The following is a 26,895-nucleotide window of genomic DNA, read 5'->3' as shown; positions in this document are numbered from 1 at the left end:
TGAAATCTCTGGGCAGCACTCAGGTCTATGTCAGCTTCCAGATGTGTTGCGGTGTTACTTTGCTTCTCACTTCTGACGTCTGCTTCTTGGTGCTTTTCTTCCCCTCGAACATCTCATTTTCCTTTCGCTCCATTTCGCAAGAAACAATCCGTTCCAATGGCCGTCCAAATCGATCCTGACGGTGACGTTTTAGTGAATTGCTCAGGAGCCGTCACCTTTCTAGTCTCCAAAAAAGCTCTGGCCCTGGCCTCTTCGGTCCTTTCTTGGATGCTGAAGGCGCCCGTCGAAGGTGGACTGGCCATAAAGGACGAGACTAGCAAATATGCTGTCGTGAGCCTCCCGCATCAGGACCCAGAGGCATTCCGCATCTTCTGCGAAGCCGTCCATCACAAATCTACAAGTCTCTCCCATATACCTACGCCGGGCTGTCTTCGGGGTGTCGCCTACCTCGTTGACGAGTACAACTGTGGTAAAGCAATGCTTTATCCAGCTCATGTATGGCTCACACAAACAGTGAAGGGGAGAAGCCATGAGCAGCTATGGGACTTGCTACACTTAGCATACGTTGCGAATCTCCGTGAACACTTTTACGATATATCTCGCGAGCTTCTGTGGACCGGAAAAGGCCGAATCCGGTGCTGGCAGTATGCATCTGAGGACCTGAGGATATTCTCTGAGGCTATACTAGGTCTGTTCAGCCGCGACCCCACGATATCATTTTCTCGATTTACTAACAGCTTGGCCTATAGATGGTTTTGATAATAAACACAACCTTGCTACTCATCATTTCCAGCGTGCAATCATGCGCGTTGTCGAGAGGTTTTTACCCTTGCAATGTCAAACACCAAACGAATTCATGCGCGACTATCTTCGAGACGTCAAGGATTCCGGTACTCTCCCCGGTTCCGACGCACTTGCAGAGAAGAGCTTTCAGCAAATCTATACTGCTGCAAAACATATGAAAGAAAATTTCTTTACAGAACATGTCGGCTGCAGTTGTTATATTTTCTCAGGATATGCACAGAGGGCAAAATTACTTGCTTGGCTGAACGAGTGTTGGAAGGGGATGGGGCTCTGCCTGCCATGTGTTAAGAATGTCGCCTGTGAAGAGCACTCTACTGCGCAGTGAACATCCACCCTGGGGTCCTGGGAGTAGTTGGAATATTACCTGGAGGCTACGCTTATACATATTGCGCGGGCTTTCGTTATCACACGCCGGTCGAGGCTTCGCTGGTTGTAAAGATCGTGAACGAATTTCTTAGCCTTTTCTGTGAATAGTACGATACCATAGGCCTTGAAGAAATTGCCGGCCCGTTGTTCCCTTCTGCTGCAACACCTCGTAATCGAATTCGGCGAGTGTTCCTTCATTTCCTATAAAGTTCCTATCTCTAGCTTCGCCAGTGTTTCCCACTATGTCCGATCCAAGGATTGTTGAAGAAGCAGGTATTAATAGCAATCCGACGTATCTTCAACCACGGACAGCCATCCTGCTATTAGATGATAACCCTGACGCCACCTGTTCTGCCATCTAGTGTACCAAAGGTGCCATCTCGTCCCTGAGACCACTGATCCCGGGAGACTAAACGTACTGTCAATTCTTATCCGTAAATACAAATGTGAACCCTGCATGCAGAGCCGCGGTCTGTCATGAACCATGGACATTGAAGAGCGGCCCACAACAATGATGGAGGAGCTTTGGCACGCTTTGAAATTTGCTTGTCTGATGGACTTTACTGAGGCATTCTTGCTATTCGCTACATTGTGGGTGGGCAAATTTAGTCAGTTGAATTACGCCCGCGGCTACCTCACATTCAGGGCCCCATCCTAGGTTTGTCTATATACTATCCTTCTCCTGTGATGATGTTTTCATCTTGCATATTACTCGCATAGACGTATTTGGCCGCCGTCAGGAAGTGTACTCATCATGTACCATGAAACGGACCGTGCTTGCCATGTCTAAAGAGGATATCGGTTTTGAGCACGGCAGGGGAGATACATTAAGGACACTGAGACTGGACCTGCGTAGGCCTATGCTCATCAGCAGATAGCTAACCTGCCATTTCTGCCTCATGCATCCTCCAGATAGACAATCCTCAACCGTTGGGTAGGTTAGAGTGCATCCAAAACTGACACGGGACACAGTCCGCATAGCATCCTCAAAGTACCCCGCAGTATTTAGCGCAATTTATTCGTCACAAATCGTACCTTCCATTTTCCATTGTATACTGCCCGTGGCAACTTCCTAAAGCAATCCGGAAATTAGCCCTGTGCTTAACACCGCCTCTCCACGCACAACACAACTTCCCCGTCACCATCTCACAATTTCTTTTCCATCCGCAACTCACTCCTCACTATCTGTCGCTGCACGATGCGTTTCCTTCTCGCTCTTCTGGTAGCGATATCGATCGTCGCCGCGACAATCCTAGAGAATGGCCAGCCCCGACTCAATCCGTATCCCGGACACGCTCAGCTCCTAGGAACTGAAGTTGGTGAAGGATGGAAGACTTATGGAGCAGACGCGGATGAAATATCCTATAAGGGTCGGTGGGATAGGGAGCATGTTTCTTGTGGGTCTACAACTCAATCACTTCTGTCAACCGTCTAATGAACATCCAGGGTGGTCGTAAGTTGGCCGCCGATTTCAAGGCATCCGAGACTGAAATTTCAAGCGCTCCCGGAATCAAATTCGCTTTTACTGGCAAGAAGGTGAGTGGCCAAGCTTCTGTCTCTGTGGAATTGACTAACTAAGTGCAGCTGGCGTTGAGCTTCGGCAACCATACTTCTGATGGTGTTTTGGTTGCCTATCGGTAGGTCGCTTGGTTTTAACACAATCTATCCAGATTTAGTTGGCCTCGCTGATTGTACCCAGAATCGGAGGCCAGGATTGGCAGTTCGCAAATGTCACTGCAAATAATTCGTATCAGTTTGTTGGGCCTTGGACAACCGGACTCAATTTGACGGAAGCAGCTGGGAACAAAACATTTGAACTCAGAGGTATTACCTCTGGCTCGTCATAATTCCATCTCGCTGACTATTGTAGTGACAAACTGGGCCTATGGATACGTTACCCAATACTCACCCCTTCAACGCTAACCTCCTGCACAGTACAGTTGACCGGTGTCGCAGTTGACCGAGGTGCTGCGTTGTACAAAGTAAAGGCGTTCCCGAAGATGGTTGAGGTCATTGGCGACTCGTACGTGTCCGTCTAACCCTCCGAGTTAAACTAACCTCGATAGTTTGAGTTCGGGTGATTTTGCAACATATGAGGGACTGTCTTCCTGGGCGTACCTCTTTGCTGCCGGACTGGGCAATGTTGAATATCATCTCACCGTGCGTTCCATCGCCACGTTCTTTGACACAGCTGAGAAGCATAATAGGCATACCCAGGAATTTGTTTGGTCGATCAAAATTGTTGGGGCAATCCCAGAGGCCAGGTACTCTAAATTTCCTATGTTTTGGCACCATCTGATCAAACTAGATACACCAATGGTATAGAGTTAGCGATACATCCCCTCGGGCTGCCCAGATCCATGGAGAGGATCCTCCAGAATGGGACTTCAAAGCCCAGCAACCTGCAGATCTCGTTGTCATTAACATTGGGACAAACGACAATAACGAAATGAACAATGTATCCAGCACCGACTACTACAACGATTATGTGAAACTAGTGGGCGACGTTCATAGGATATGGCCAGACGCTCAGATCGTTCTTATGGTGTGTTTGATCTCTCCTGTGTATACTGCCCTTCGACTAACGAGCCAGTCACTATGGGGCGGCTTCGGAGCTTCAGGCGATACATACGTTCAAGGCCCACTGTTCGTGAATGAGATCCGAAATGTCTACGGGTCATTCCAGGACAACGGAACTTTCGTCCACTATTTCGACACTACTGGCATCCTGCAGCAGAACGATATAGGGCCCATGTGGCATCCAACGGATGTCGGCCATATCAAGATCGCGGCGCACTTTATGCAGTGGGTTAAGATCAAGTTTGGATGGGAGATGGAGGCTACGGGGCCAATGGTGCATAGCGGAACGCTTTACTGGAATGATCAGGAGAGCTATTGATCTGATATCATATTCGCCACCTTGTTCAACATATCGGGCTGATCGAATTGACTGGCTGTTCATGTCATAGTACAAAGATTTCAAGCAGCTATCAAGCATTTGTCCTATTTGCTCCATAGAGCTTCGTGCTATCTTCGCAGAGCCTTTGCAATAGAATTGATAAAATCAATTCCATCTTTTCTCCAAGTGTCCGGCTCCATATGGCTCGTTGCGTTCGCATCGAGTACCAAATCGACGGGCTTTTTCACTGCATATCCTTCCCAGTAGACATCCTCGCGCTCGTCAATCCCCGAGTTCGGGTCCAAATCGTGAATAAATGATGCCCACATGCTGGCCATCAAAACACTCAAGTCCTGGTACGACTTCGGCATTCCATCAAAGGGCTTGCCATAATGATAACCCAGGCCAGCAATGTTATTAAACACGAACGCAACCTCAGTGAAATGACCAACACCGCCAATGTAAGGCAGATCCCCACCACGTGTGTTAAACCGATAGCAGTACGCGGGAGTCCCGGATTCAGCCCACGCTTCGCACTGTCGCCGGCGGTTCGCGTGCATCGAGTAGTCTCCTGCGTAGGCAGAAGTGCGGCGCCATTGGTATCCCTTTGATGGAACTCGTTGCGATCCCAGGAATTCAGGAATACCCTGCGATGGATCATCCGGGTAGAGCTTTAGGATTTCCTTCGCCATTGCGGGCGGGTACTTGAAGCCGGATTGGCCACCTAGGAGGTAGTCAGATAACCGGTCAAAAAGGGTTTTTTGGGTGGTCAACTTACTTGTCAGGTATGAGTAGAACTGCTCGGTGGTGTTGATTCCCGTGGGGCCAAACGAGGTGCCCTCGTCTGTGTTCGTTCCAGCGAGTATGGGAACCTTGACGAATTTCTGGTTGTCGAGCTGCACGCTCCCCCGGTCCTGGATCAGATCTCCGTCTACAGAGGGCCAGAAGGAATATGCCGGGTTGCCACCAGTGCCATTGAACACGGCATTGAGGTCCTCGAATGGGACCTCCCTGAGACACTGCAATGTATCCTGCTCCCCAGTGCATCCGACCTTCCTCACGATATCATCATACATTCCTTGATAGGCAGAAGTATTCCCAGGGTTCGCTGTGACTGAGCCACCAGACTCCATGATAGCACCACGGAAAAGTCCGTCATCGCGGCCGCCGTATGCAATAAGGTGCGAGCCCACGGACATCCCACCGGCAGACTCGCCCCAAATTGTCACCTTGTCTGGGTCACCCCCGAACGCAGCAATATTCTCCTTGATCCAATGCAGAGCTAGCCGTTGGTCTCTAAGACCAAGGTTCGTGATTCCGCTGTCAGTTACTTCCTTTGAAGCAAGGAAACCCCAGGTTGAGAGGCGGTAGTTTATTGTCACGCCGATGAATGGTTTGCCTAGTTGGCAAGTTAGTTCATGAATTTCCTCAGAGAGTGCTCTTCAAGTTTACCAATTTCATGCGAGTTCGCGACAATCGCAGACATGTTGTACCGTTCGTCCGCGCCAGAGCCCATATAGAACCCTCCACCGTGGATCCAGACACCCACTGGGAGCGCAGACTGATCGTCAACAGAAGAGCCGCGGATAATGTTCAGCGTCAGACATGCTTCTGACTGGGGATACCAAATGGAATCAGTCTGCGCATGTTAGCTTGCGGCGGTCTCTTTTCCCCTGTAAAGAACGAAAGTGCCCACCCCGTATCCAACACAAATATCCGAATACTCCTTCGCATCCCGTTCCTCATCCCAAGTCTCATTCAGGGACGTCGGTAACGCAAACCGCAGATTGCCGATCGGCTGCTGCGCGTAGGGAATTCCGAGGAAGAAGTCCTGGTGGTAGTTCTCGTTTCTCACGCCAACGTATGTGCCGTTGAGGACGTCCGCTGTGGGGGGCGATACGGCTCTCGGGCTTGGGGCAGCAGTACCCAGCGCGGCCAGGACAGAGAGTCCGAAAAACGAATTGAGCAACATCTCGACGAAGTCGGAAAAGGAGAAAGCGCTACCCCGCAGAACTCCCCGGACGGGGGTGCCATATTTATAAGAAACGGGATATAGTCGGGAAGTGGACTATCCAGTGTCCATTGGGCAGTGTCCACCGACCAAAGCGGAACGGAGAATCGTCAATTCGTCATACCCATGGCATGCAACGGTGCAGGGCCTCGCAGGCTCCCCATATTGCAAACTGTCTGTCATTCCTGACTCGCATGTCAAACCCATATCCCCTTACAGGGTAAACTCCGACGTCAAGATGTGGGGAACCCCTGTCGGTGCATGGTTTGCATCATTGCATCCCCGAACAAGGGAATGATTGTCCCCCGTGGGCGTGGGGCCTCCGATATTAACTGTCTTGCTGGGCCTATTCAACTACCGATGTTTTGCCGAGTCAGCGTTATCGGTAGGTTGTTCTCCTCGGTTGTTGGTTTGGAAGTTGGAAGCGCTAGTCTGCGTTTGAGATGCTTGTACTGGGGCTTATACTACCTCGATAGGCATATAAGAGTACATCCATGTTTTTTTTTGCCTGTATAGTATGGATACCCTGATGAATTCCGGGGGATGATTGTCACTTTGTCAATGCCGTTGTTGACACTCGTTTCTCCGTCGAACAAATGAACGAGGTAATATACCATTAATGATCGAACTATTTATTCCATAGCTCATTGTCTTGCCCAGATCGCCCCGCATCTTCTCCCCGGCCTGTTTATGCCGTCGATCATTGCATTATTTATGTGCATGAAATGCAATTTACTGGCCAATGCTTTCTTTTTTTATTTATTACCATACCAAAAATGTTTTAAACAATCCAATCCGGTATTAAACATTCTCAACAATATATAGACAGCAAAGTATAAGCAACCACAGGAATGAATATTCAAGCCCCTCTGCGCTGATCCCATCACCTAAACCTACTACATTACAACAGCCTCCCAACTACCCAGAACGACAACAGCCTACTCCGCCGGCCATCATCCATTCGCACTCTTCTCCGTTGGCTGCTCCGTATGTTCCACCGACCTCGCCGGCTCCATTGACTCCCTTCTCTCAGGGTTCACTTCGTCGAGCTCGTACAGCTTCGGCAACGGCTCGAGTTTCTGCCTGAAGATCCAGGTCCGGATGTGCCAGATCGCGTTCTTTATCTGGTAAGTCGCATGGTGGCGCGTGGGGACGGAGAAGACGCGATCAAGCTCCTCGAGGGTTAGTTCTATTAGTATTAATGTTAGCAATCATGGCCACACCGCGAGAAAACATGGATATTTAAGGGAGGCGGGGAGGCTACCTTTGGTTTCCGGCACAAATAGCAGTACCAAGACCCAACCAATCAAACACCACGCTGCATACCAACCAAAGGCCCCCTGCGGCTTGAATGCCCGCAGCAGCATCGGCCAGGTGAACGAGAGAATGAAATTGAAGCACCACGTGGTTGCCGTTGCCCACGACATGCCAACCTCTCTTACATGTAGTGGGAATGCCTCGGCGGAGTACGTGAACGGCACCGGGCCCTCTCCGGGCGAGTAGAAGACTTCAAACAGGTACATTCCCGTGGTGACCATTGCGACTCGCTTTTTGCTGGTCGGGTCGTCGGCTTCAATCCAAAAGGAGAATCCAGCCCACAAGAGACATATAGCAAGGAAGGGGAACGTGAATAGGAGGAGATTACGTCGGCCCCAAGTGTCAATAGTCAGGAAAGCCGGAATTGCAAAGACCCAGTTGAGAATTCCGGTTCCCATCGACGCGAGAAGTGCTTCTTGGATACTGTATCCGGAGTCTGCAAAGATGGTGGTTGAGTAGTAGGCGATGACATTGACTCCACAGAATTGTTGAAGAAACATGACGATCCAGCTAGCGAGGGTTGCACGGCGGTTGCGGGGGACAGTGAATAATTCTAAGAACATTGTGAAAAAGTTCTTGCCTTGGTTGACCTCCCGCTCAAGCTCAACCCCAACATAAGCGTAGTAGAGATCCCGGGCGGCCTGTAGATCTGTGTTGCGCAAGCGGCGGAAGGACTTGAAAGCGCTGGGGATCTTGTGGTGTTCGATGAGCCAGCGGGGGGACTCCGGGCAGAAGTAAACTTGGGCGCATACGATGAGAGGAAGGACAACTGTGCTGCCAAGCATGAGACGCCAGCTTAGGTCTTCTTCCACGCCCATGAACGCAACGCCCATAATATTACCTACCCAAGTCAGCACCCCATCATCAGCTATATCCGGTAGTACATACCTAACATGATACCGAATGCGGTCCACATCTGCCACTGCATGACAAGCGCGCCACGAATGGGAGCCGGCGCGCATTCGGCGGCGTAGACAGGAACAGTCGAGGACTTGGAGCCGATGCCGAGACCGAGAACAAAACGGGCGATGAACAGATTGACCCAAGAGTTGGCCACACCTTCCCAGACTGAAGCCACGGCAGCGATAATACATGATATGAAAATAGTGCCGCGTCGGGCAAAGAGTCTGTTCAGCGGTTCAGTGAGCCAGCAACCCACGATCGCGCAGGCCAGATACGGAGCACCGACGACGAGGCCAGTGATATTATCTTGCATCTGGGGGGAGAAACGATCGGCCTCTATACCAAGGAGCTATGACGGTTAGTGACATGTCAGGCCTGGGAGCGGATATGTGAGGCAAGAGAACAAATGCACGAACCTTGGGGTAAATAACAACAGCCCCGTTGTTGGCAGTCTCGTCCATGCCCTGGACGGCAGCGGCCATAGAGCACATGGCTGAAGTTCAATTAGCATCCTGCTCAACAAGCAATTGGGTTGACTTACTCGCCATGAAAAAAAGCATCCAGGGCTGTGACCATTTGTGGGTAGTTTCGCGTCGCAAAGCTTCTCTGTCATCCTCACTCAGTTCGTGCATTGTCTCCACCCGCGACGGATCCTGGGAGATGAGGGCGCCTTTGCGAAACAACTCGTTGTACTCCTCTAGGCCATGATCCTTGCAGAATTTATCGACCCCCTTGAAGAGCTCATCGCGCGAGACACCGCGAAGCGGGTTCTCAAAGACTGCACTCAGCTTGCTGCGGTCTCGGGCTTCAATATCGAAGACACCATGGCGCTCTGGCTCCTCGCTGTGAGCAACGCTAGGCTGCCTGGCCTCCTTGCTGCTACTGGAAGACTGCGTAGTGCCATCCATCTTGGTATAAGCAGAATATGACCGACATCTAGGGATGAAAAGAGACAACCTGACTGTCAGGGCGTCAGACCATGGGTAAGGCGGCTTTTATCTGTTTCCCCACCCCCAACATCTGCAGTGCGACATTCTGCTGCTTATGGGTGCCGCCCCATGGGACTGCACGCGAATGACAGCAGGCCGTTACGACGTGGCTCATTGCGGAGTGACCATCACTGCCTGTATTGGAAACGAGCAAGAAGCCCAGCAGAGGAACGGCGACGAGCCAGGGAAGAGGATGAAGTTTGAGATCCCCAGATTCACCCTATCAACTCCAAACTGTTCCCACATGGGCGAGTCATCTGAATGGCTACCCCAGACCGTCTCCACATGGACGACAGTTAAGGATCCCAAGAAGAGCTAAGACTGGTCAAGAATCCTTGGAAAGGCTTAACTCCTCATTCGGCCCCCGCGGGGTGGCGTCACACCATTATGCCGGAAGAAACAGAAGATTGGATAACACGGTAGGATCCATATCTCAACCGCGCCCGTCCAGGTAATCTCAGTCAGCCTGGGTTGGGGTAAGACGGTGCACGGCTGTCCTCCCTGCCCGGAACCCTGCGGCATCCCCGTTCCATCCAACTACAGCCCATCGTTGCGACGGTGAAATGGGCTCGTTTCAACACAAAAGCCCCAGCTGCGCGAGCAGTCCATATGCGAACCGACTCACGCTAGCTGGCAGATCTTTTCTTGTCTGCGGGCGAGAAACGATGGTCGACGTCAGCGGCTGTGTTTCCCTGGTAATAACTGCGCCTCTTACAGGCTTATTCCAAGTCATCGGGTGTCAAATACGTGCACACTCGACGACATATCAAGTTTGTTTCATAATTGCGAAAGTTGATGGATGGGACGCCGAGGCTGGAAGAGGCGTCCATCATCCATGTTTCGAACCGGGAGGGGGAGGTGGCATTCAGGAGAAACTCGGTCGATCTAGGGTCGATCCCGTCAGCACTCGCTGCATGACTCGTCAAAGATTGTGCGAGTTGCGGTCATCATCGCGTTGTATAAGATTTGACTATCAAGTGTCCAAACTTGATGCGACCGTTGAGGATGGCAGCATCGTCGCAGTCGTCACGACTTGAGGCAGACAAGAGCTCCTCGTGATCAACACATTCGGGCTGTCTAAAACTCTCTGTCTGGTCTACCCCCAAGCCTCAGCGGGCCTCTGCGGCTGTGGCTACCACTAGACCCGATTCAGATTGCCAAGGGAGATAGCGCGTTCTTATAAATGACTCTCAGCTTCTTAATCGAGGCACTTATAACCATGAAATATTATAGGAAGAATTCCAGAACGATCAGGCGCAAAATTAACTCAGGTCTATGAACACGATACTAATGAACTGGAGGGTGGTTATTGGTGCATGGACGCGGAACCTGATGCGGTTGTCCCACCGTACTGAGCACTATGAGAACTGAGAACTGTCAAACACTCAGTCCAGAGCCATCTCTTCATCGCCAACATCGATTACCGAAGATCTTCCGTTATCGGTTCCTGTAAAGACCGTCTCGAATCCGTTCCCTCCTCGCCTCTAACAGTACCAGCCAAGTCCTCGCTGGCTGAGGTAAAAATGGCTAGGCCACATTACTACGGCAGCGATAGTGATGAGACGATGACGACCTAGTTCCAAATATGTTGATAATCTTACGTAGAAAGGGCAAGCAAACGCGCCTTGGGGAGGAGTTCGTGCTCGATCTTCGGGATAACTTACGGTGCTCAATATGCGCAAGGGCCAGTAGTTTCTCTGCCAAAATATACATCCGCCTCTAACTCAGACAACAACCACACCAACTCGAACATTCGATATAAAAGCAGTGGAGATGCATTCGAGTACAAAATAACACCATGGCCATAAAATTATCGAATTACTGTTCGACCATCAAACACACTCGGGGTATTAGGCCGTCTTACTATTGCAATATATGCTAACAAGAATAAGAATGAAAAATAACTCGTATTTTATGGGCGAGCCATATGAGAAGCGGATAAGCCTGTCCACGTCATCAAAATCAAACGGGATATAACCTTCTATTTATAAGCTGGCACATTATCAGTCAATAGGATGCGTAAAAACATCCTTTTGAGTACCGTTCCATCTAATTCAACAGTTGGAAGGCCTCGGTCATACTAGCTAAAAGCTACTATGGAAAGAGCAAGGGATTAATGATCCATTAAACAGACTATTATACAGATCCATGGAAATTCTCGCACTGATGATATCAATCGTAACACATCGCTCATATCATAAGAATACATCGCAAACATAGACCATTCCAATTAATCACCATAAGAGGTTCCCAGGGCGCACCTGCCGTCCACCCATTTCGCAGTCGACTCGAAGACCATTAGAATGAGTTGTTCTTTTCAAACGGCTTGGTTCGTTGGGTAAATCGCGTAGAGTCTTAGACGCCTTTGGTGTACTCGCCAGCTTTGCTGCTGTACTCGCCAGCCTTGCCGCCATATTGGCCAGCCTGGCTACTGTAGTCACCAGTCTTGTTACCATATTCACCGGCCTTGCTGGCGCTGTCGCTGGCGCCGTGACTTCCGTGGCCGTGGCCATGCTTGAAAGTACCAGTAGAGCTGTCAACGCGGGGGTCAAGCTTGTTCAGGAGGTTAGAGCTGTGAGCTTTTTCGGCGTGGGAGGTAGCGCTCTGGGCACCCTGAGTACCATGAGTACCCTGTGAACCAGCACCAGTGCCGGTTCCATATTGGTTTCCTGAACCATACTGGCCTCCAGATCCAGATCCATACTGGCCGGACTCGGCACCAGTGCCAGTGCCAGTGCCAGAACCGTATTTGCCTTGAGAACCGTATTGGCCTTGAGAGCCGTATTGGCCTTGGGATCCATATCCAGCACCGCTGGTGCCAGTGGTGTCAGTAGCACCTGTGCGAGATCCGTACTGGCCTTGCGATCCATATCCAGCACCGCTAGTGCCGGTGGTGTCAGTAGCACCCGCGCCAGATCCGTACTGGCCTTGCGATCCATATCCAGTACCGCTAGTACCAGTGGTGCCAGTAGTACCTATGCCAGACCCGTATTGACCTGAAGATCCATATCCAGCACCGCTAGTGCCGGTGGTGCCAGTGCCAGATCCGTACTGGCTTGTTTCGGTACCATGGCGAGCACTAGATCCGTACCCACTCTCAACACCAGTATCAGTGCCAGATCCATATTGTGCTCCAGATCCATATCCCGCACCGCTGGTGCCGGTGGTGCCAGTAGTACCTATGCCAGATCCGTATTGGCCTTGCGATCCATATCCAGCACCGCTAGTGCCGGTAGTACCAGTGCCAGATCCGTATTGACTTCCAGATCCATATCCACCACCGCTGGTAGCACCGGTTGTGCCAGCACCATATCCACCGCCGCCGCCAGTGGTGCCGGCTCCAGCGCCATACCTGCCGCGGTTGTCGAGGTCACTGTCTACACGGGGGTCGAGCTTGTTGCCAATGTTGGAGCTGTGAGGGCCAGCGTTGGTGCTGCCCGAGCCGGCCCCGTAGCCGGTGTTGGTTGAGCCGTATTCGCCGGTGTTGTAGCCGCCAGTGTTGGAGCCATAGCCAGAGGTGACACCTCCAGTGCCAGTGCCAGTGCCCGTGCTGCCACCGTAGTGGGCGTCCTCGAAGGTCTTGGTGGATGTGTCGCGGCCTGCGCCGCCGAGGCCTTGGGATCCAGATCCGTACTCGTGGCCGTAGCCGGAGGTTCTAGGTTCAGTGTGACTGCCGGAAGCGTACTGGGAGGTATTGCCAGAGCCGTATTGGTTACCGGAGCGAGTAGTGCTAGATCCTTCTAACTGCGAGGCGTCGACGCGCGGGTCGATCTTGTTCGCCAGGTTGGAGGCGTGCGGGCCGGTATTCGCAGAAGCGTTGTATCCAGACATTATTGCTTTGTTTCTTTTGCTGAGGTATTGATTTCAATTGATGAGGCCCAGACCATGGTTGGTGTTGAAGGGAGCTATATAGGGCTGATTGGACGCGATGCGATGACGTCACAGTGATTTCAAGGCTCTTCATCTGCCAACGGCACGACGCAATTCTCCACAACAGCTCGAGGTTTCTATTAATTGTCCCGAGTCCATAGGATATTCATCTCTGGGATGACATCAGGCTGGTCGGACGCTGCATATCATTACACAGGGCGTCGTCATGAACATCTTGCGCCATTCAATGGTAGCCAATGTGGTTGTCGCCACAAGGCAGCACAGTTAAGGAGCCATGAATCCAATGTGCCCTTCACGACGATCGCCATCTAACGACGTGATCGCTCTTCGGCGACATTCGTAGACAATTCTAGTGCTGCCGATCCGGTCGACTTTCCTGCTTCCCATCCCCCCTCCAACTCCAACCAGCCGCTTGCTTCCCTGTTGAGAGCTGTACAGTGACGTCCCTAAGCAGCTGTATAGTGGCGTTCCCGGGCTGGAAGTGAAACAAAACACGGCCGAAGAATAAAGGCCGTCATACACACTCCATCCCAATCCGGGGATCGCGGTGTCGATTATGACGCAGACACAATCGCTTTCCGCGATAGCGATGCGCGATCTGTGTGGCTTTAACTCTCCGGGCAGAGGCCCGACCAAACCATGAATTGCCCATTCGATGCTGGGTATGGCGCAACGACTCGCATCTTGGGACGAGATGATCAAATCTGAAACTTTAGATAATTCGGCTCCATTGTGGCGTGCGATCAGGGTGTTCGAAGCTTTTAATTCAACATTTGGTGCCTATACTCGTTACTCACGTTTTCGTCCCCCGGCCCAAGGCGCCTGAGCCGTAGCGAACTTGAGTCACAAATTCTACCGGAAGATGGCGTGCCCGGACTGACTGGGCACATGTGCGCCTAGGGATTGGAATCTTGTAAATGTACTGCTCGTGATCCAAGAGTTGATGTGCACAGGCGCTGATTAACTGGCGCTCAGTCCCTTTGACTGTCTCCGTGGCCAGCATTCTTCCGGCAGAGGTTATGAACTGGCAAGAAGCTGAAAAGGGCGTTCCGGAGGTAATGGAAAGAGTCAATTAATCAATTAACTGTGGTGGATATTGCTAACAATCCAGACAGTTGGTGATGACGTGAAGCTTACAATAATCAGTCGGGATATACAGAACATTTCTTTAACGGAACTTTGTAAATATGCCACTAGACAATCCTTTTATGATTCATTCTTTGCTTCCAATGATAATTGAAAGGTGATAACCAGCGAATAAATTAATTTATAGTACTGATTGCCTGAGTGACCACAAGCTGCGTAACGTACGACCACCCACCGAGCGATCTGCCGTCGCGACCCATGGAGAAGGTTTGAAAAAGAAAGACATCATAGAGGAGCTTCTAATGTGTTGATATCTGGCTTGGAGGCCAAAATGCAAACAACTTGGTCTTTCTCGGCCTTCCTTGACAGAGTCTGCAGATGCGAATTTCTTTTCGTGCGTGGAAGATTTCCCAATTCCTAACAGCCGAAACCAAGAAAAAAAAAGCTTAATGGTGATGAGACAAACTTATGAGGAGAGCAAAGTTTTCTAAAGATAATGACATGACCGGGGGCATAGCCCTGACCATGCTCATCTACTACACTAAGCCGGACTATCGGGTGTAAGCTTCGACAACCTCCTCAACCGCGGACCATACTTCATAAACAGAAACGGAATCGGCAAGAGAGCTGCCGCCACCGCGCCGATGATAGAAACCGCCGGCCCAACATCCAAGGCACTGATCATGGGCCTCGCCGCAAGAGGAAGGCCAGCAGCCATGATACTCCGGAGAAAAGTGACCGCCGCGGTGGCGCTCGCCGCATAGATACCATACATATCAATAAGATAGTTGAGACACTGCTGGAAGATACAGTTAAACCCGATTCCGAGGAATAACGCTGCAAGGCAAGGCAGAATCCAATGGTGCGGTGGTTTGGCTGTCCATGCGAACCAGAAGGCAGCGACGACGAAGAACACTGCGCCGAATGCCATAGGGAATAGTCGGGCTTCTGGGACTGCTCTGCCGTTGGCCTTGCGTGCGATTTCGTTATAACGGAACTGGTTCCAGATGTTGAACCATACGGAGGAGATGACACCGATTAAGAGGGCTAGGAAGGGGAGGGCCGCGACGACGGGGTGCCAGCCGCGGATTTCTTGGAAGACGACGGGGAACACTTCCAGAGTGAGGTACAGTACGCCGTAGACGAAGGCGGCGTACATGGCAATGCAGGAGACGACTGGTTCGGTGAAGAGCATGAACAACGGACGAGAGAGCTGCTTGGTGACGATTGAGTGGATGTCGAGTTTCATGTGCTCGTGAGGGTGATAGTAGCGCTGGTCGCCTGTCTCTTTGCGAAGCCTCTGTGCCTTTTGCTTGAGCAGGAGCAGTGGATATACTTCAGGGAGGAAGAAGAAGGCCATGGCAAAGATGATGAAGACCCAGATGGCGAGGATGTAGGAGGTCCACCGCCAGTTGAGACTGTCGTTCGTAACCAGAGCTGCGCCGATGAGAGGACCGAGGGAAGGGCCTCCGTTCACTGCGACTGCGTACAGACTGACGGCCACGCCTCGTCTTTCGCGACTCCATATATCACCCAGCGCAGCGGTGACATTGCTGATCGGGGCGGACCCGAAGAAGCCAGTGAAGAACCTGGTGATGAACACGGAAGCCGCGTTGGTGCTCCTGGAAGTGCCAATGGCGAAAAGCGCCTGGATAAAGACTGCTGGTAGAATACTCACTCGGCGGCCCCAGATCTCCGAAATGGGAGCCCAGATGATAGGGCCGAAGATAAACCCAACCCTGCAGAGGTCAGCAACGCAGCAACTAACTAATACAACCTAGGCGATATCATACAGATACATGGTAACCTCCAGCACCGCGACCTCGTGGCTGACACCCACATATTTCGCGATAATGGCATCGGCTGGTGTCTGGATGCTCGAGCCCAGACTGCTCGCCAGAGCCAGCATGCCCAGTTGAAAGGTCACCCACCACTTATACCGATCGGACCAATTCTGAGGGTTCATCGGGTCATCTTGGTCCCATTTGACGAGATATTCAGGATCGAGCTCACCTGGGGGCTTTTCGCCGCTTTGGAGCGCATTAGCCTTGAGACGGACTGATTGGATGAAGCCCATAATGCCTGTTCTGCCACGAAACAGATCCCCAGCCTAGAGCGCAGCGTAGATAAACTCAGGGCCAGGAACGGGCCCGGCCAAGCTTTATGGGGATCCTGTGTGCTCGGTCGAGATTTCTGTAGTGGGGGTCTGTCTCGGTTAACTCGGCGATACTGGTCGATCGCGCAATTTAGCTGGCCTGCTGCTATCTCTACAAGGGGCCGGTTAAATGTTTATCTCCGGCAGCACGCACCTCGCCCTGTACATCTAGTCATCTTATTCCCGCGCATAACGAAGTCTGCCAATGCAGTATCAATATTCAATGTAAGTTAGGAACAGCGGCAAGGAACTGACAATATATGAATTGGCTATAATTACCATGTCTCAAATCTCAAATCTCAAATCTCAATCAAATCACAATCGACTCCTCGGCATACCTGACTTTTCCACCAGCCTTCGCACCTCCAGCGCTGCCCCATAACTGTAGACATACCCCAGACTGCCAAACCCGTAGGCGTGCACTACATCACCCTCGGCCTCCAGCCGATATCCTCCCTTCCTCCCCGGCCGAAATGCCACGATATCCCTCGTCGACTGCTTCTCCGGATCAATATCATCGAGTCGCCCCTCCGCCAACTTCCTCACCCGTCTCATAATATCCGGCCTCAACCTCTCATCCACCGCAGTATCCAAATTCCCCTCCTGACTTACCCCGCCCACAATCGCGCCCCCGGTAAACATCCGCGGAATCACATACGTATAATGCGATCCCTGGACCATAGCCATCTCATCAAAATCCGTCTCCACAAACATTGTCTGTCCCCGGATCGGCACAACATCCTTGTCACTCGCGAGATACGACGCACCAAGCCCGGAGGCATGCACGACGACATCGCACGGCGCTAGACGCCTCGCCTCGGCAATAGATCTGATTTCCCTCCGAATAAAACGCACACCGCGCGCTTCCAACTTCTGCTTTATCCAGGGTAGAAACGCACCGGGGTTAACGGCGAGAGTGCGATACGTGAAGCCGACCTTGGATCCGGGATAGAGGGAGTTCGACGGGAGACGCCGATACTCCGGTACGACTTTCTTGTACCAGACTGTTGAGTCGTCGTCGCGGTCGTCGTAGTACTCTGTTGTTTTGCGGACCTGGCGGGAACGGGGACATTAGCCTTATTTCGATCGATGGAGAGTTCGAATAATTAACTGGGATAGATAGTTTACCTGCACCCCGCTCGTCGGGTCTGTGTGCGCAAGAGCCCAGTAGTATTTGAACGATTCTGTTTGGAGGGACTGGCCCTCTGCGTCGGCGTCGGGGTGGAGGTAGATGGCCGCGCCAGCCCTGGGTCCAGCGTCAGGCATGACTTCTATCACCAAAACCGGAGAATGGAGTGGAAATAACATACCAAGGGCTCGCCCAGTTCTGGTTTTCGTCGCCGGGCATATCGCGGGCGACGATGGTTACTTTGTAGCCGGCATCAGTGAGGACAAGGGCTGAGAAAAGGCCAATAACGCCTGATCCAATTATTGTGACGTCCATCTTGGAATTCCGACGGGCTTATTTTATTGAGTCGAGCAGGTGAATCAGAAACTGAACTGATTTTATATTTCCTACCGTGGACGAGCCCATATACTAGCCGCTGGGCTGAGCTTCCTGGGTTATGGGTATTACACCGCGGAATACCTTTCCGTCTATTTGCAAAGTAATGTGTTCCGTCTATATTCAGCGGGAAGTGAGAATCATGAATAGTTTCAATTGATACCAAGGTTTTGGATGCGTGGGGAAGTGAGAGTGGAGTAGTTGGAGACAATCCGGAACGACCTGCCGCGATATGACCAGCCTGATATACTGCCCCTCCCTGGCAAAATGTTACAGACAGTGTCCATGATGCAAGATAATGAGTTCAGATAATCCAATTACATGACTTCATAGCCAAATTGACTGGCCTTTCACCTTTGAGCCATACTATCCCGATTCTCTACTACGACACATAATGCTACAATATTCATGATCAATGGAAGGCCCAAAGCGGACGAGCACGAAACGGATATCTGGAGAAAACAATTCAATTTCTGGTATATCTTCGATCTACCTATGTAACGACACTAATTCCAGCACCCTTGAGGGCCGCTGCCAGTTCACTCTTCAATTTCCCCGGTGCTTCCACCGGGAACTAGGCCGTGGACTCCTGCATCTATGAGACGCCTGATGTTCTGAACGAGTGCCTCGTAGACAACTGCTGACCAGTCGGTTGTGAATGTTGTGATCAGGGCGACCATTATTCCCTGGAGGTCTTGAGGTTGAGCCATGGTGAAAGAATGGGCGGAAATATTGTCTTGAATGTTGAAAATTAAACGATCGAAATTAGGTAGATTTCCAGCTCACTTTATACGTGGAATTGACCTCTATATCACAAACCTTCGCATTCATGGCCCGATTATGCCTATACCATGCCCTGGGTAGGGGTCCCGGCGCTATGGCATCATGAAACTATAGCCTAGGTGAAGTATGACCATGAGTTCCGATGTGTAATTGCCGGAGAAAACCCGAAAAATCAGTTCCAAACTGCATGCTGGGGAAACTTCGGTGAAAGAGAGACTCCGCCATACTTCCCCTTATCTTCCCAGTGCAAGTGGTTCCGGAAACGACCAGCCCTTATGGGAGCACGCTGATAATCACATCCTTTGTCCGCGGAATCGGTATACTAGCTCTCTCGACGTGATATTATTATTGGTGGTAACGGAACGGATTGCTTTGAGTGATATCAGACACTCCTCCCCATGTGGATAATCTGGGGTCTGGCCTCCACGCGTCACTCCCCCAACCTCGATGTACCAATAAACCCTCACAAGTATTTTTTTCGCTGCTGATAACCGGGGATGGCTCCACTTCTCCGGAATGAATTTCTTGGATAATGCTAGGTGTCTATCTGCCAGCGGGGCGAAGCTGGCTAACTGAGTTGTGGTGGTCATGCATTATATTAAGTCCAGCGTTCCACCGCGAGACGCATTGGTATACTTCCCTTTCTTTTCAACTGCATATACGTCCATACTATGAACCGAGATATCAAGAATAATGACGGCCCTGGAGGCATCGATACCGGGCCCGAATCCATTGGAAAGGTTGAAAATCTCGTCACAAACGATGCTGTCTTTGGAAACATCACAGAGGATGGCCCCAATTACCGCAATGTATGCCCCTCCCATACCAAGACAACAAAGATACGCTGACAATTTAGCTTGGGTGGCTTGGTACGACTGCCCTAATGATGAAAACACAGATTGGCCTCGGTGTCCTCTCCATGCCGCTCATCCTCGGGACCTTGGGTATTGTGCCAGGAAACATCCTGATAGTAGTTATTGCAGCAATTACAACCTGGTCAAGCTATATGATTGGCGTATTCAAGATCCGCCATCCCGAGGTCTATGGCATTGGCGATGTGGGAGGGATGTTCTTCGGCCGAGTAGGGTACGAGCTCTTTGGTGGTGTCTACGCCCTTGGTGAGTCCTGCTCTGGTTGACAGCTTTTCGCGTTGCTAACAGTCTCAGACTTCACCTTTACCGTCGGATCAGCCATGTTGAGTATCTCCGTTGCACTTAATGCGCTGTCCAGTCACGCCGTTTGTACTGCGGTCTTCGTGGCTGTTGCGGCGGTTGTTGGATTTGGGATTGGAAGTATCCGAACCCTTGATAGGATTGGTTTCCTGGCTTGGATTGGCACCGTGTGTATTATTACTTCAGGTGAGACTTGTCAACATGCCTTTCCCCATTTGCCTTCATTGACAGGATATTCTCAGTATTTGTCGTCACTATTGGGGTTGGCCTCCAGGATCGCCCTTCAGCAGCACCTCAAGCCGGCGAATGGACATCTGATTATAAGTTGGCTAATTCACCAGACTTCACCGATGCAATCTCTGCGGTGTCGAGTCTTGTCTTCACCTACTCAGGGACGCCCATTTTCTTCAACATTGTCTCTGAGATGCGTGAACCACTCTTATACCCCCGGGCCCTTGCAGTGTGCCAGACTGCCGTTACTATCGTGTATATCATCGTCGGCACCGTTATATATTATTACTGTGGGTCATATGTCGCGTCGCCTGCCCTGGGGTCAGCAGGAGACATAGTCAAGAAAGTATCATACGGAATCTCTCTACCCGGTCTGATTGTCTCTTGTGTTCTCTTCGTCCATGTACGTATCAAGCTTGCCTTCTTCCACATGTACACCGACTAACGTCTTCTTTTTGCTTTGCAGATCTCCGCCAAGCACATTTTTGTCCGCATCCTCCGCGGCTCCGACCATCTTACCTCTAACAGCGCGGTCCACTGGGCTACCTGGCTCAGTTGGCGCGTACATCGTTGCGAGCGCGATCCCCGTCTTTTCGGGCTTGATCTCGCTAATCGGGGCGCTGCTGGGGTCGTTCTTGAATTTCCACCCTTACGCTGGAATGTGGTTGTACGATAACTGGAAAACAGGGGACCGCACGCTCAAGTGGAAGTTCATGGTTGCCTGGTGCGGTTTCGTATTGCTTGCCGGCACATTCCTCATGGTTGGGGGGACTTATGGTGCAGTTGTGGGCATTATCGAGACTTACCGGGAGTCGGGGGGTTCTGCAGCGTGGTCTTGCGCCGACAACTCGAATTCGAGCTGAGTACATACACAAACTGAATCACAGTGGAGTATAGAAGTAGATTAGCGAATAAAAGACTCGGGATAAGTTCAAAAAAAAAAGACGAGGAAAGTCGTTCCGGTCAGCTGATCCCCGGCGGGGTTGCTCCGACCATCATAACTAGAACCATTCTCTACAGGACATCAACGATATTACGTTGCCTATATCGATGCATCATCTATTCCTCGTTCGTCAATCTTTGTTTCAGCCCAAATGGGCGCTTCAACTCGTTCCGCGGCTATGCCTCCACGACCCAAAGCGCGGCGCACACATCTCCTAGGCAGCTGCAAGACATGCAGACGGCGGCATGTAAGGTGTGACACCAAGCGCCCTGCCTGCCAGACATGTGCAGCACTAGGCTTGACCTGCGAGGGGTTTGCAGACGAAATTCAATGGACGCCACCTCGAAAGCGTTCACGTGCAGTGATCAAGGACGGGCCTGTCGCTTGCTTTGGCATCCGTCGTCAACTATTCACCGGTAGCTGCCTTGCATTCGTGTCATGTACTTGAGATGCTGATGTTGTGCAGAACAAGATCGGCGGTTGATGGGCGTGGCTCTTAGCAAGGGTCTCCTACGAGGCTCTGTCGATGCGTCGTTGGATGAGATCGATTTGTTGTCCAAAGACCTCTGCTGCGCTACGGCGCAGGAGGCTAGAATTGGGCCGTTCAGTGTTCTTGATATCTCTCCTGCCTCGACCAAGCTGCAAGATACGCATCTTAACCCAGCGCTTGGGGAGCCCGGGCTCGACATTGCATTAACAGCCGCTAGACCACAGCCCGTTCCAGAGGTTTCCGCGCCTTCTCTGGATGATCTGCTCGAATGGGCTGATCTCCTCGAACTTGATACTGACCTTCCTCCATTTGATCCGGAATCCCTTTTCGACTTTGCAGCCGCATCTCCATTTGACGCGTCCCTGGTTGGTAGTTCATCTACACCATGCCCTACTTTCGACGACTCTGAAGTTCAACCGAAGTCGTTAGAGGACGGAGTTCATCAACAGACCGCTTCCGGCCGATCAGACCCTAGTCATGATTTATTGAAACATGCATCCGAGCTATTGAAAAACTTCCAAAAGAGCGTTATACCGCAAATGACCACTGTTCCGCTGAGCAATAAGTCTCCATGGGAGATCATCAACATGTCTGCCGCGCTACTTACGTTGGGAGAGCTAACAGTAACTCAGTATGAACATGTTACCCATGCCCGACAGGCACATTTGTATATTATTCTAGCATGCTCTGCCATTGACATTGCCATGAAGCCGTCGCTGGACAGTAACGATCCATTATCGAACTACTGGAAACAACTCGCAGATCGCGGCTACGAGGAAGCCAAATATCATATGCGAATATCTCTTAGCGAGGAAACTGGAAGTCCACGAAAGGCTAAGCTCAAAGACCAACTGATGGCGCTTTACGGCATGACGGAATTTGCAGTATGAACCCACTTATCCCAATCTAACGTGTACTGACAAAGGATAGATATTCTCTGGCCAAGACCGAGACGCCAGACGATGTCTCGTGGACGCAGAGCGCCTCCTCCGTCTCCGTTGTCTACCGAAGCGCCGAGTCTCGCGAAAACTTCGCCTTTTGATTAACGTCTACACTTGGCTGCGAATTGCGGGCGAAAGCACTTACGTCCTTCACGACTACAGCCTCTCCAACTCTTATTACAACGCCTTCAACATCTATAACCACTCCCAGCCGCAGCGCTCGACAGCCCCCACAAACAATGAGCGCTCAATACCGCGAACCATACAGGGCATCCGCCTAGACGACTTTCTCCACATTGAAAAGTCCGAGAACGACCTCAATATCGACGAGCCAAAGTGCCAGCGCGCTGACCTCACAGACATCCACTTACAAGATTCCCGTCTTTCAACCGAAACCCTAGGAAAGCAAGTCTACGGCATTCCAGAAACCTGGCTCAGTCTGCTCTCGCAAACGACCCGACTGGGAAACGTGATGGAAGCAGTGCGCAACGGCCAAAACACAGATGTCGTAATGAGCTGCAATACGCACCAAGCACTGCAGGATCGGGCCTCGCGTCTTGAGTCTGCCATTCATTCATTTGGGGCGCGTGGAATAAAGCCAGGTACCCATCCTACCGAACACGGACACCACCACGCAATGAATTACGCCCTCGTCCTTCAGGCTTTCAACTCCGCCCTCCTGATCTTCTTCTACCGCCGCGTCCGCCAAATCCACCCGGCGATCTTACAAAATGAGGTTGAGCATGTCATCGTCGCACTCTCGGCGTTTCATTCCGGTCTCAGTGAAAAAGACCCCCTGGGCCCGGGGACTCTGTGGCCTATCTTTGTTGCTGGGTGTGAAGCTACAACGTCAGCGCAACGAGAATCGATTATTCAATTGCTGGAGAAGGCAAAGCTGAAAAGTGGACTTGCACCTTTCAAAATCGCAGAAAACATGATCTTCGAGGTATGGGGAAGGCAGGATGCACAGTTGGCTGCGAATCGCCGAGAGCCGTTACCAACGTGGATTGACGTCTCGAAAGATCAGGGAATCTGGCCCATGTTTTGCTAGTCTAATTCTAGTTCTGTATAATAAATAATATCCAGTTTAGTGAGGGGTGAAGGGGGATGTAACATCCAAAATCACACCAGATTCCCCTTCCCCCTCCTCCCCATACACACAGTCCCATTCGCAACCTCACCATTAGCAAGGACCTCCATCCCCATTCTCCTCTCGTAAGCCTTGACGCTCTTCTCCGACCCCGTCCGCAGAATAAACCACCTCAGATACGGCATCTCCCGCACAAGCTCATCAACGCAGTCGAGTAACCACCCGCCCAGTCCAAACCCCTGGTACTCAGGCAGAATGTATACATCGGTTAAGTAGGCGAATGTGTACCAATCTGTAGCGAGGCGTGCGAATCCAACCTGCTCTATATCTGAAGCCTGACTACCGTCGTTTCCGTTCCCATTTCCATCGGCACTTCCATCTGGGCCTTGGGCTGTATTCTCGCTCGACGATGCTGTTGCTGTTGTTGTTGTTGTTTTGTATAGCCCGTAACAGAAGGAGTTGTTAACTATCCCCTGCAGTATCTTCTCCGGAAATGGACTCGCCCAGTAGATAGCGTCAGATGCGAGAGCAGCGTTTATTGCTGGGATTGAGAGGAGCGAGTTGTCTGTTGAGATGAGGAAGGTTTGGTTGTCGGTTTGTTTTGTCCATTGCTTGGGGGATTTGGGAAGGGGCATTTTTTTTATTCCTTATCAGAATTGATTTTTGTTGGGAAGGGTAAATTGGAATTATAGCAAGATAGATGTTAACTGTTGAAAGTGCGGTTTTCTGGTAGAGTTGTGGTTCTTATACTCTCTGAATACGAGGGTGTGTGAGTCACATCGGTCTTGCTCATCAATGTGTCTTTTAATGGCGTCAAACATGCATAAAGCTCGGATATGGGTCATGCCTTTTATATATTCACTTGATTACTTATCTAGCGAGTCGGTCTGCTAACCGATTTTATAGAAAGACACCAGTGTCCACTTGTTCGGGTAAGGGTCCGAATCGCACGATTTACGTGAAGCTTGACGCTATTCTTGGCAGATGTGACGATCAACGTGTTCTATTATAAATCAGATCTATAACATCAGGCAATGTTCTATATAGATACAATCCTAAAGGCACTCAAGCAGACGATGAAGGCGCAGCGGTACCACTTGGCATAGCGCCAGAGGGAGCACCAGACGCGCCGGGACCACCGCCACCACCACCTCCCATCGCACTGCTGTCAGTGTTCTCGTGGCCGCCGTTCTCATCGTAGTACCCAGCAATGCTGTAGTAGGAGTTGTCCGTGTAGTCGGCAGACGCATTAATACCGATCTGGATCCACGCGAACAGGCCATCCTGCAGTCCGTTGCCGAGGTAGACGTATTCAGGGAAAGGGTCGTAGTCGGAGCTGGCCTGTTCGACACTCCACATGTCCTCTGCGTTACTGGTAATTTCCTGTGTGTTTTCGCTGTAGGGAGATAGCTCCTCCACGGCAGAGCGGAGCACCTCGTTCCAGAACAGCTGGCCGATGTGTGCGACGCTGCCGGTGCCGACCTGGAGAGTGCCGTTGTTGCGGTTGACACTGGACCCGAGGTGGGTGAGGAGATGGGTGTGCGTTGCACGGCCGTCGTAGTGACCGGGGAAGATGGTCTTGAAGGTGACGATGCCGTCTTCGTTGGACTCTTGGATACCCCGGAGATAGGTAGAGTCCCAGCCGTCCTGGGCCTCGTTACCTTGGGCGACGACACCACTGCGGTATGTTAGTGACCTGACAGACAGGATATGTTTGGAGAAAGCTTACCTGTAGATGCCAGTAGCATTGGCGTTCCAGATATCAACGTAGGCACCTTGGATGGGCCGGCAAGTGTTGACATCGATGTATTGCACCTCGAGGAAGAGGTCGACACCATCACAGTACAACTCCTCTCTCACGTCTTCCCTAGTCATCTCCCCCCAAATGTAATACGGGCCGTCGGTGACCGTGGGTGCGAGGATGGCACTGGTGTTGCCGCCAAAGATTGCCTCTTCATGAGTGTTGGGTCCGTAGTTCAGGATACCAGTCTTGTTGTGGTCGATAGCCTCCCATTCTTCCAGGGCTGCTAGATCTCTGTGCCACTTTCGGGGGTCTAACAAGTCAGCCACCTGTTCCTGCAACGGGGAAAGGAGACTCACTCCCAGTAATGCCCTTTTCTTTGCGCAGCTCGCGAGTGGTGTGTGCACGACGAGCAATGTTGCGCTGGTTCAACTGAACAGCGGCATTTGAGTTGGAGCAGGTGTTCAAGGCCTGCCTTGCCCTGACTGCCTGGGCATCGCGAGCCCTGATTTCCCTCTTGAGAACCGCAGGGTCGTGTTTCTCACCCGGATGGGCGAGAGCCAGAGTAGCGGCAGTGAGAGTGAGAAAACTGGAGAAGCGCATTATAAAGGCGAAATGAAGAGTAATCAGTCGTTAACGATCTTTGCTCCATTTCCCAGCATCTCGCCCTCTACTTATACCATTCCTCCCCCAGGCAGCCTCGTTCGAGACCGCGTAACCCGTATCCATTGTGGTTTCATCCATATCGGAATTGAAGCACGGGATGCGTAATCAGACAAAAACTATAGGCTCTCTTCAGCCTTAAAATAGAGCTCGACGATAGTCCGCTCATTCTGCTAGGCTGTGTGAAGCAGCGGGACTGCTTGGCGCCGCGTATGCCTTTGCAGTCCAGTGCTTGGTATGAGCTTAGCGGATCCTCAACGGGCTCCACTACGTCCTTCCACGGTCTGTCCAGCAAAGAAAGAAGGTCTACGTGCCCGGGGTTTTCGAATCCCGATTACTAAGTGGCAGTTCCTCAGCCACGCCCTAACGGTGTCTGTTAAGATGCATCGGGTTTGGCGCTCGTGCTGGAGGCTCCGCTCGTCGGCCACAATCCCTCAATGGGAAAGGAGTGACGACGCCGTCACTCCATTGATCGGCGGTCTTTATTTGTCCCAGTGTCGCGAGACCCATCTCCTCGCCTCAGCCACTAAGAGCGCCTATGTTAGGAACTTAGGATATTTCGGGGTGCCGTCGGCAATGGCACTGGGAAGGTTCCGAAGCCCTAACATACAGCCGGGAGTCGTGAGTCGGGTCAGGGCCATTCACTCCCACTCATTGCCTCAGACCAGATCCCGTATCTATGAGGCGTACATTCAACTGTTGTCAGGGTCAAATAAGGCACAAATAAGGCAACTAACTGCACTATTTAATTGTGCAGGTGCGACCCGACCTGCGCCTGCTTGCGATTGCCGTATGATCCCTGTCACCATGATACGAGGACACCCCCATTGGGAAGGCGCGACCTTCGTCGTTCCTGCCTAACTCGAGCCCTTGAACGGGTGAGGATGTTGGTTCAACAGGTCCATGGTATATTGCA

The 26,895-nt window shown here is 51.4% G+C and overlaps 11 protein-coding genes across 11 annotated transcripts; 4 read left to right on the top strand and 7 right to left on the bottom strand.

The window, feature by feature from the left end:
- Positions 1-104: 104 nt before the first annotated feature.
- Positions 105-1,311, top strand: ASPSYDRAFT_136394 (uncharacterized protein). Its single transcript, XM_040840757.1, has 2 exons — positions 105-688; positions 750-1,311. Exons 1-2 carry the CDS (start codon positions 157-159, stop codon positions 1,127-1,129), a joined length of 912 nt encoding a protein of 303 aa, XP_040698079.1. The 5' UTR covers positions 105-156; the 3' UTR covers positions 1,130-1,311.
- Positions 1,312-2,242: 931 nt separating this feature from the next.
- ASPSYDRAFT_50320 (SGNH/GDSL hydrolase family protein) lies at positions 2,243-4,269 on the top strand. The gene is made up of 11 exons (XM_040848044.1): positions 2,243-2,567; positions 2,617-2,623; positions 2,670-2,706; positions 2,755-2,807; positions 2,870-2,994; positions 3,041-3,059; positions 3,104-3,193; positions 3,237-3,330; positions 3,378-3,434; positions 3,479-3,715; positions 3,764-4,269. Exons 1-11 carry the CDS (start codon positions 2,369-2,371, stop codon positions 4,067-4,069), a joined length of 1,224 nt encoding a protein of 407 aa, XP_040698078.1. The 5' UTR covers positions 2,243-2,368; the 3' UTR covers positions 4,070-4,269.
- On the bottom strand, positions 4,198-6,041 carry ASPSYDRAFT_160668 (uncharacterized protein; the record flags this gene model as incomplete). The annotated part of the gene is made up of 4 exons (XM_040842929.1): positions 4,198-4,793; positions 4,848-5,468; positions 5,522-5,708; positions 5,766-6,041. The coding sequence occupies 4 exons, from the start codon at positions 6,039-6,041 to the stop codon at positions 4,198-4,200; spliced, it is 1,680 nt and encodes a 559-aa protein (XP_040698077.1).
- Positions 6,042-7,033: 992 nt separating this feature from the next.
- Positions 7,034-9,208, bottom strand: ASPSYDRAFT_161199 (sugar porter family MFS transporter; the record flags this gene model as incomplete). The annotated part of the gene is made up of 5 exons (XM_040842970.1): positions 7,034-7,269; positions 7,345-8,238; positions 8,286-8,649; positions 8,717-8,793; positions 8,842-9,208. 5 exons carry the CDS (start codon positions 9,206-9,208, stop codon positions 7,034-7,036), a joined length of 1,938 nt encoding a protein of 645 aa, XP_040698076.1.
- Positions 9,209-11,255: 2,047 nt separating this feature from the next.
- ASPSYDRAFT_50317 (uncharacterized protein) lies at positions 11,256-13,162 on the bottom strand. The gene has a single exon (XM_040848043.1). It carries the CDS (start codon positions 13,118-13,120, stop codon positions 11,645-11,647), a length of 1,476 nt encoding a protein of 491 aa, XP_040698075.1. The 5' UTR covers positions 13,121-13,162; the 3' UTR covers positions 11,256-11,644.
- Positions 13,163-14,807: 1,645 nt separating this feature from the next.
- On the bottom strand, positions 14,808-16,343 carry ASPSYDRAFT_160854 (MFS transporter; the record flags this gene model as incomplete). The annotated part of the gene is made up of 2 exons (XM_040842940.1): positions 14,808-16,005; positions 16,060-16,343. 2 exons carry the CDS (start codon positions 16,341-16,343, stop codon positions 14,808-14,810), a joined length of 1,482 nt encoding a protein of 493 aa, XP_040698074.1.
- Positions 16,344-16,663: 320 nt separating this feature from the next.
- Positions 16,664-18,092, bottom strand: ASPSYDRAFT_50311 (FAD-dependent oxidoreductase). Its single transcript, XM_040848042.1, has 3 exons — positions 17,732-18,092; positions 17,550-17,667; positions 16,664-17,474 (listed from the first exon to the last, which is right to left on the bottom strand). Exons 1-3 carry the CDS (start codon positions 17,863-17,865, stop codon positions 16,737-16,739), a joined length of 990 nt encoding a protein of 329 aa, XP_040698073.1. The 5' UTR covers positions 17,866-18,092; the 3' UTR covers positions 16,664-16,736.
- Positions 18,093-19,379: 1,287 nt separating this feature from the next.
- Positions 19,380-21,035, top strand: ASPSYDRAFT_136387 (uncharacterized protein; the record flags this gene model as incomplete). Its single annotated transcript, XM_040840756.1, has 5 exons — positions 19,380-19,517; positions 19,565-19,826; positions 19,875-20,066; positions 20,123-20,543; positions 20,578-21,035. The coding sequence occupies 5 exons, from the start codon at positions 19,380-19,382 to the stop codon at positions 20,972-20,974; spliced, it is 1,410 nt and encodes a 469-aa protein (XP_040698072.1). The 3' UTR covers positions 20,975-21,035.
- Positions 21,036-21,232: 197 nt separating this feature from the next.
- Positions 21,233-23,536, top strand: ASPSYDRAFT_160739 (Zn(II)2Cys6 transcription factor; the record flags this gene model as incomplete). Its single annotated transcript, XM_040842932.1, has 3 exons — positions 21,233-21,470; positions 21,521-22,428; positions 22,475-23,536. The coding sequence occupies 3 exons, from the start codon at positions 21,233-21,235 to the stop codon at positions 23,534-23,536; spliced, it is 2,208 nt and encodes a 735-aa protein (XP_040698071.1).
- Positions 23,537-23,607: 71 nt separating this feature from the next.
- On the bottom strand, positions 23,608-24,210 carry ASPSYDRAFT_161087 (GNAT family N-acetyltransferase; the record flags this gene model as incomplete). The annotated part of the gene is made up of 2 exons (XM_040842957.1): positions 23,608-23,903; positions 23,949-24,210. The coding sequence occupies 2 exons, from the start codon at positions 24,208-24,210 to the stop codon at positions 23,608-23,610; spliced, it is 558 nt and encodes a 185-aa protein (XP_040698070.1).
- Positions 24,211-24,640: 430 nt separating this feature from the next.
- Positions 24,641-25,919, bottom strand: ASPSYDRAFT_35772 (intradiol ring-cleavage dioxygenase; the record flags this gene model as incomplete). Its single annotated transcript, XM_040845368.1, has 3 exons — positions 24,641-25,253; positions 25,305-25,629; positions 25,676-25,919. 3 exons carry the CDS (start codon positions 25,917-25,919, stop codon positions 24,641-24,643), a joined length of 1,182 nt encoding a protein of 393 aa, XP_040698069.1.
- Between the last annotated feature and the right edge of the window lie 976 nt (positions 25,920-26,895).

This window comes from Aspergillus sydowii, assembly GCF_001890705.1.
Source record: "Aspergillus sydowii CBS 593.65 unplaced genomic scaffold ASPSYscaffold_14, whole genome shotgun sequence".
In the NCBI taxonomy this organism is placed as follows: domain Eukaryota; kingdom Fungi; phylum Ascomycota; class Eurotiomycetes; order Eurotiales; family Aspergillaceae; genus Aspergillus; species Aspergillus sydowii.
The sequence above is the reverse complement of the archived record's forward strand: the minus strand, read 5'-3'. Positions and strand labels throughout refer to the sequence as shown.

Bases quoted from the DNA above. Each gene is read 5' to 3' on its own strand.
- ASPSYDRAFT_50317 (XM_040848043.1), bottom strand. From the start codon at position 13,120: ATGTCTGGATACAACGCTTCTGCGAATACCGGCCCGCACGCCTCCAAC.
- ASPSYDRAFT_136394 (XM_040840757.1), top strand. From the start codon at position 157: ATGGCCGTCCAAATCGATCCTGACGGTGACGTTTTAGTGAATTGCTCA. The intron at 689-749 runs GTCTGTTCAGCC...CTTGGCCTATAG, and splicing joins ATTCTCTGAGGCTATACTAG to ATGGTTTTGATAATAAACAC.
- ASPSYDRAFT_50311 (XM_040848042.1), bottom strand. From the start codon at position 17,865: ATGGACGTCACAATAATTGGATCAGGCGTTATTGGCCTTTTCTCAGCC. The intron at 17,668-17,731 runs GTATGTTATTTC...CGCTGGACCCAG, and splicing joins CAGAACTGGGCGAGCCCTTG to GGCTGGCGCGGCCATCTACC. The intron at 17,475-17,549 runs GTAAACTATCTA...CGTTCCCGCCAG, and splicing joins ACCCGACGAGCGGGGTGCAG to GTCCGCAAAACAACAGAGTA.
- ASPSYDRAFT_50320 (XM_040848044.1), top strand. From the start codon at position 2,369: ATGCGTTTCCTTCTCGCTCTTCTGGTAGCGATATCGATCGTCGCCGCG. The intron at 2,808-2,869 runs GTAGGTCGCTTG...GATTGTACCCAG, and splicing joins GGTGTTTTGGTTGCCTATCG to AATCGGAGGCCAGGATTGGC. The intron at 3,194-3,236 runs GTACGTGTCCGT...TAACCTCGATAG, and splicing joins GTTGAGGTCATTGGCGACTC to TTTGAGTTCGGGTGATTTTG.